This window comes from Camelina sativa, chromosome 11 (assembly GCF_000633955.1).
Source record: "Camelina sativa cultivar DH55 chromosome 11, Cs, whole genome shotgun sequence".
Lineage (NCBI taxonomy): Eukaryota > Viridiplantae > Streptophyta > Magnoliopsida > Brassicales > Brassicaceae > Camelina > Camelina sativa.
Genome location: NC_025695.1, coordinates 49,609,125 through 49,615,274, shown reverse-complemented (window position 1 = coordinate 49,615,274; position 6,150 = coordinate 49,609,125). Strand labels below are relative to the sequence as shown.

General features: G+C 42.0%; 2 protein-coding genes across 4 annotated transcripts in view; one reads left to right on the top strand and one right to left on the bottom strand.

The window, feature by feature from the left end:
* The window catches only part of LOC104727425 (cell cycle checkpoint protein RAD17-like), a 6,537-nt gene continuing 678 nt past the window's right edge, over positions 292 to 6,150 (top strand). The window contains exons 1-13 of one of the 3 annotated variants that reach the window (XR_758207.2): positions 292 to 736; positions 865 to 922; positions 1,004 to 1,089; positions 1,174 to 1,221; positions 1,301 to 1,466; positions 1,565 to 1,875; positions 1,966 to 2,329; positions 2,409 to 2,534; positions 2,643 to 2,841; positions 2,924 to 2,984; positions 3,072 to 3,314; positions 3,497 to 3,573; positions 3,681 to 3,754. Coding sequence is in view for 2 of the 3 variants with exons in the window: in XM_010446531.2 (XP_010444833.1) it covers positions 542 to 736; positions 865 to 922; positions 1,004 to 1,089; positions 1,174 to 1,221; positions 1,301 to 1,466; positions 1,565 to 1,875; positions 1,966 to 2,329; positions 2,409 to 2,534; positions 2,643 to 2,841; positions 2,924 to 2,984; positions 3,072 to 3,269 (1,812 nt within the window). In the remaining variant the exon portion in view is untranslated. The other 2 variants (XM_010446532.2, XM_010446531.2) reach the window with 2 other exon arrangements.
* LOC104727426 lies at positions 3,751 to 4,458 on the bottom strand. Its single transcript, XM_019232159.1, has one exon. The coding sequence runs from the start codon at positions 4,210 to 4,212 to the stop codon at positions 3,751 to 3,753; it is 462 nt and encodes a 153-aa protein (XP_019087704.1). The 5' UTR covers positions 4,213 to 4,458.

Here is a 6,150-nt window from a genome sequence, read left to right as displayed (position 1 = left end):
GGGGGGGGGGGAGAGAGTTGAAGGGAAGAAATTGGGTTGGTGGAGAAGAAGAAGACTCTATGATGCTGAATAATACCATTACGATTGATTTTGATTTCGTTGGTTTGGTTTGGTGAAGCCGCCGTGGGGCAGCAGGGGTAGGTGAGAGAGAGAGTCTCTCTCCACCTCTCAGGCCACAATTGCTATGACTTTAATCAGATCACATCATAAAACGTTATTTGACGGTCCCGATATTGACACGTCACCTGACTAAAGTACTACTCCAAAGAGTCTTCTCATGTACGCCTCGAGTAAACGGTGTCGTTTGTTCGACCCGCGAAAAAACTAGAGAGCGATGAAAAAGATGACTGGGGAGCCAAATTCGACAAGGTGAGTGACGACTCGGTGGACACCTAAGGCCCTGAGGAGGATCCGGTTAACCGGATATTTCCTGCTCATCTGAAAATCGGCATTGGTTAACCGAGTGGTCAAGTTCCGGTCGTCTTCCCGTAAACGGTAAACCCTAGGCGATTGGGATTTCTCTTTCTGAAAGGTTCCGGCGATGGGAATAAAAGGAAATCAAATGGTTAACCTATCGATGGAAGACGAAGATGACGATACCTCTGCGTATAACTTAAGGTCATCGCGGTCTAATGCCAAGTCGAAATCTGGTGCTAGTACCAGAACCACGAATCCTAGACCGACCAAGAGAGCTCGACTCTCGGGTGCTACTACAGAGTCGAGTCATGTTGATGAGGTCTGCATTTGTTTTGCCTAGTCTCTCTCTTTATTGTTTTTTTTTTTTTGTAGTCATGGTGATTAGCTCTGATTCGATTTTCACTTCTTCTTCTTTTGTTTTTGAATGTCACGCTTGCGCTCACGCAGATTAGTTTGTCTTTCCAAGGTTTCGATGAAGCTTTAAGCGTCTTCAAGGATTCTTCCGGTATTTAGCTTTAATTGGTTTTTTGGAGCTCTTCTTCTAGTCTTTCTGTCATTTAATTGCTCTGTGGTCTCTTGTTTTAAGGTTATCAAAGGACCAACAATACGGATTTATGGGTTGACAAATACAGCCCTCGCACCTTGGAAGAGCTTGCTGTTCACAAGAAGAAGGTACCTGTCTTCCTTCCATCTGTGCTTTCCTTTCTCCTTGCTTCACCTAACGCATTTCCTTTTCTTCTTTTATGTAATCTTCAGGTTGAAGAAGTTAAATTGTGGTTTGAGAAGAGTTTGGATTTCTCAAAGGTATATCTTTGAAATTGATTTCTGTGCTCGTGGTGCTTCATGGCGCGCTATTCACCCTTTTGGTTTTCTGTATCATCAGCAGGATGGTTTTGGGAATAGCAATGTTCTACTACTCAAAGGGCAAGCTGGAGTCGGAAAATCTGCTACTATCCATTTGATTTCTTCTATCCTTGGAGTCACTGTGTATGAGTGGAACGCTCCTATTCCTACAATCTGGCAGGAACATGTGCACAACTCAAGTTCAGGTACTTTAAACTCAGTTTTGCCAATGCAATTGCACAACAGATAATGGATGTTTGTATTAATCCACTTATTATCTATCTATCTGCTGGAATTCTCCCAGGACTGAAGTACACGTCGAAGCTGGATGAGTTTGAAAACTTTGTTGAGAGTACTAGGAAATACGGAGTGATGGCTTCATCAAGTACTGAGGGAATGAAGGAGCCTGTTCTTCTTTTGATTGATGACCTTCCTCTAGCCAATGGGAGGCATGCATTTGAAAGGCTACACAACTGCTTAACTCTCTTGGTGAGATCAACGCAGATTCCAACTGTGGTATTAATCACTGACTACGATAAAGGCGACTCTTCTGACCAGACTGCGCGAAGCATGGAGGACCTTCAGTCATCTCTTGAGCGAGCAGGGGCTTTAAAGGTTTCTTTACCAAACTATTCGCAATCCAAATCTAAGATTATATATATGGTTTTTTCAACTCTAGTTGATTGTCCAGAAATGTATTTGCAGGTCGCTTTCAATCCCATTACGAAGAACTCAATTAAAAAGGCACTTCAGAGAATATGTAGGGAAGAGCACTGTAAGGTAACGACTATGGAGATTGATCAGATGGCGAGTGCCAGTGGAGGCGACATCAGACATGCTATTACATCTTTGCAACTCTTCTCCGTTAAGCCAGACCTAAATCATACTAAGATAAAATCACCTCGGCCTGGCATGGATGACACTTGTTATGGAAACGAGCAGACAATGTACAGTGTTTTGGATAGTGGAATATCTTCCTGTTTTGGTAGAGATGAGACCCTTTCGTTGTTTCACGCTCTGGGCAAGTTTCTCCACAACAAAAGAGAGACTGATAATGTCATTGTATCAGGTAATTTGTTTCTAAGATATTTGGAGAATATAATTTTAGAGCTCAGGATCGTTATCTTCTAAGCTTATGTTCGTCTCAGATTGCAGCGACTCTCATGTGCATGACCAGTTTGCAAGGTTGCCACTGAAAATGGATGCGCCGGAAAAGGTTCTCAGCCAAGCTCATGGACAGGCAGGAAGGGTTGTGGATTTTCTGCATGAAAATGGTATGAACTACTAGCTCGTCTTGGCTGAGAGCATATTTAAACTTCCATGTGTCTGTGTGCTTTTCTAGCCGAAACATTTTCTAATATGGACTCATAACTTTTATGTAGTGCTAGATTTTGTGAGTGAAAGTGCCATTGAAGATGCATGGTGTGTTTCTTCGTATTTGGCGGATGCTGATCTCCTTCTCGCAGATATAAGAGGAAAGATGAGTGGACATAACAAAACAGAGGACGTGCTTCAGTCAGCTGGTGCCTCGGTTGCTATTCGTGGTGTGTTGTATGGAAACAAGCAGCCATGGTCATCCAGGTTTCTGTTACATTCGGATTCCAGTTGTAGTTTGTATGTTTGAAATTAATACTCTTGATTGATATGTATCGTGAACATACAGATGGCACGTAATTCGGAAGCCAAAACTCTGGCAAGTGGAGCAATCCTCAATACAAACTAAGGTCGGGGTTTTCTTTTTTACAGGAATATATACTAATTATACATGTCCGAACTTTCTCTATATACTTACAATTAATGTGTGAGTGCAGAAGAATCTGAGAGAGCAGAGGAACATAGGCTATGAGGGCGCTAGAATGACAGATATATCAGTGATGGCCACAGATTACTGCCCGGTACTGAAATGGCTAAGCTACAGGACATCTCCAGATGCGTGTGCAGGAATGATCGAAGAGACGGATGAGGAAGAGAGTGAAATTTCTGAAGATGATGAAATACAAGACTGGTGACGTTTACTATCTTCAGGCTCTTATATGTTAGGTTCAATGAAACTGGTATGATAGTTCACTTCAAAGGAAAGAAAGCTAATTGTGTTCTGCTTAGTTTTTTTTTTGTTTTGTTCTGCTTAGTTCTAAATAGGAATTTGACAGTCACTTCTATATCTAAGAATGACAATTATATCCTTGGTTTGATGAAGATAATATAAATCCTTTCTTTCTTCACTTGTTTTTTGGAGCATTAAATTGGGTTCAAGTTCCTTACCGAAAAGGTGGTTGAGTTGAACAATATTGAGAAACAGAAGCAGCGATCAATGTAAGTTCAAAACAATCAAATTCTCCCTAACAACTATAATAATTATTTTCTTTTCTTTCTACTGGTTTAGAAGCATAATTAATCACTACCATTAACTCTTCCTGCAGTATTGGTTAGGTCACAACACCAGTCCTTCTCAAGCCCAAAGTTACATTCACACCTCACAAAGCAGCTTGTCTAAGTGAGTAACTTCTTCACCTCTTGTTGGTGTTCCTCACCAATGCTCTTAGCTTGATTGTAGACCGACTCAAAGGCCTCCATACAGACACTTGAAAAGCCAACCATTACCTGAAACATGTGCTCGAATCCTATCTTCAAGTTACTTATGGTCATCGTCCTGCTTACACTTACCGCCTTCTCATTCTTATTTTTCTCTTCTTCGGCCTTTCCCTTTAGGATCTCAACCTTACCCCTCTTCTCTACCACCACTTTCTTTTTTCCACTGTCAGGCTCCGAGAATGAACCATACTTGCTCTCAAGCACTCTGAGCGCACCTGCTTTCTTCTCAAATTCTTTGAACATGGATTCCGTTCTCTTCTGCTGCTTTTGTTCATCTGCTTGTTGAACCACTATTCCATGAACCGCTATCAGTAAGCTCTCAATTCCTTCTGATGCTGCTTTATAAGGGATCTTGTCCATTGCCAAGTGCCATTCTTCGCAGAAGTTGTAGATCTTAGTCTCGTAGTTGCTCCTGACGAGGGGATTCTTGCTAAACTGAAACAGACTTAACCTTAGCCAACCGGTGAGAGAGTGGATGTAGTCACGTTGAGCCTTGATCAAATTGCAGAAAGAGTTGTGCCATTGTTGGATCTCGAGTTGATTTGTGGTGAAGCTGGGATGTGGGTTCAGTGGAGGGGATGGTGTTGAGGTGCTTGAGTTGTTGAACTAAATGGGTCTGAACCTAGTGGCTTTCGTACATGCTCTTCCACATGCTCATCATCCTACAGACAAAGAAAGACGAACCAAAATCCTCACATATACCACCAATGCAAAAGATGAGCACAGTAGAGAAGGACAAAATGTCTATTGGCATTTCAGGTTTACTTTGAAAAATACTAGTAAGATGGAACAGTAAGGGGATAGAACTAACCCTTTAGCAAGGTCAACAAGCTGAGGATACAATTGGGTCTCTCTGAGCTTAATGATCTCATCAGAGGCACTCTTAATAGCCTGAGAGGAAACCATGAGCCTTGAATCCAACTTGTCAACGTCTTTTTTAGCCTTCTCCGTCTTCACATTCTCAGCTTTCTTGGCCTCCAATTTCCTCACTTGCTCCACCTTCTTCTCATGTTCCATCTTTGTGCTCTCTGCATTCTGCAGTTCACAAAGAAGCTCTTTTTCTTAATTGAAAACATTTGATCGAAAAGAGAAGACATGAGATACTATAAACTGCATCCACTTTACGTTTTTTTTTTCAAAACTTCATCAACTTTAGATATTAATGTTAATAAACGCTGACGGGACCACACAGTGATCGCGACCAAAACATATGAGACAGAAAAAGCTTACAAAGGGAAAAAAGTGCTTTTAAGATTGAAAATTTGAAAGCACAGATAAGAGAATAACTACCTTGACCTCTTGAAGTAACTTCTTCTCCCACGCATAGAGCCTCTCTATGGTAGAGGAATGGCTGCCAAGACCGACCATCTCACCTGCTACTCCTACTTCATTCAATTTCGGACTTGAGCCCCTTTTACAAAGCGACATCGGATTCAAGTTGCAGTCGTAGTTACTGTACATTTTCCCTGAAGAAACTAAGCAAAACCTTAAACCCCCCAAATCAAATCGATAAAGCTAAGTGTTTCTGACAAGAAGGATGCCTTACCTCCTTTGCTATGAGCAGAAAAGGATGCGTCCATGGAAGTTGAGATTTCTAGGAGGGAAGAACCAGATTCTGCAGCTTTGATAAAACATTCATTGATTTCCTTGATGATCTCTAACAGATCTTTACTGTTAGTGGACGTTGACGCCACCATAGCCAACTCACTTCCCGTGATCCTATTTGTGTCCTTGGGCGTGACGCAAATATTACCAGGTTTCTCTCTCAAAATGTCTCTTGGTCCCAGTCCTCCTCGTATGAGGAAGGGGGAGGCGGCACAAAGGGGTCCCAGAAGTCCCAAGTAGAGGATGCCTGATGAGGAGGAGGAGGTGGAGGAGGGAGAGCAGGGGAGGTCCATGTGTTCTTAAAGCCAGGGCACAAATGGTGGAGCAGAGCCTCTATGGAGAAGAAGTGAACAAGGGCGGAGCCGGTGGCGCGTAGAGATCGGAGATAAAGAGGGTGAGAGGCAGAGAGCGATTGTGTAGCATTGACAAGCTGCTTCAAGTACCTCTTCCTCGCTCTGCAACGCGATACTATCTCTTTCCTTTCTACTCTCGACTGATGATGACTTCCTATTCTCTTTTGTTTGTTTTCTTTGGAATGGTCCATTCTTATCTCTGAAACAACCATTTCTGCTTCACCATGCATTTCAAAAGATACTTAAGGACTAACTTAACTTTTTGGCATATGATGATCTGACTTGGACTTCTTTGGATATATGTAATGTAGCAATCAATAAAGGTTTTTTTTTTTTTTTT

Coding starts and splice junctions, on each gene's coding strand:
- LOC104727426 (XM_019232159.1), bottom strand. CDS start 4,212: ATGGACAAGATCCCTTATAAAGCAGCATCAGAAGGAATTGAGAGCTTA.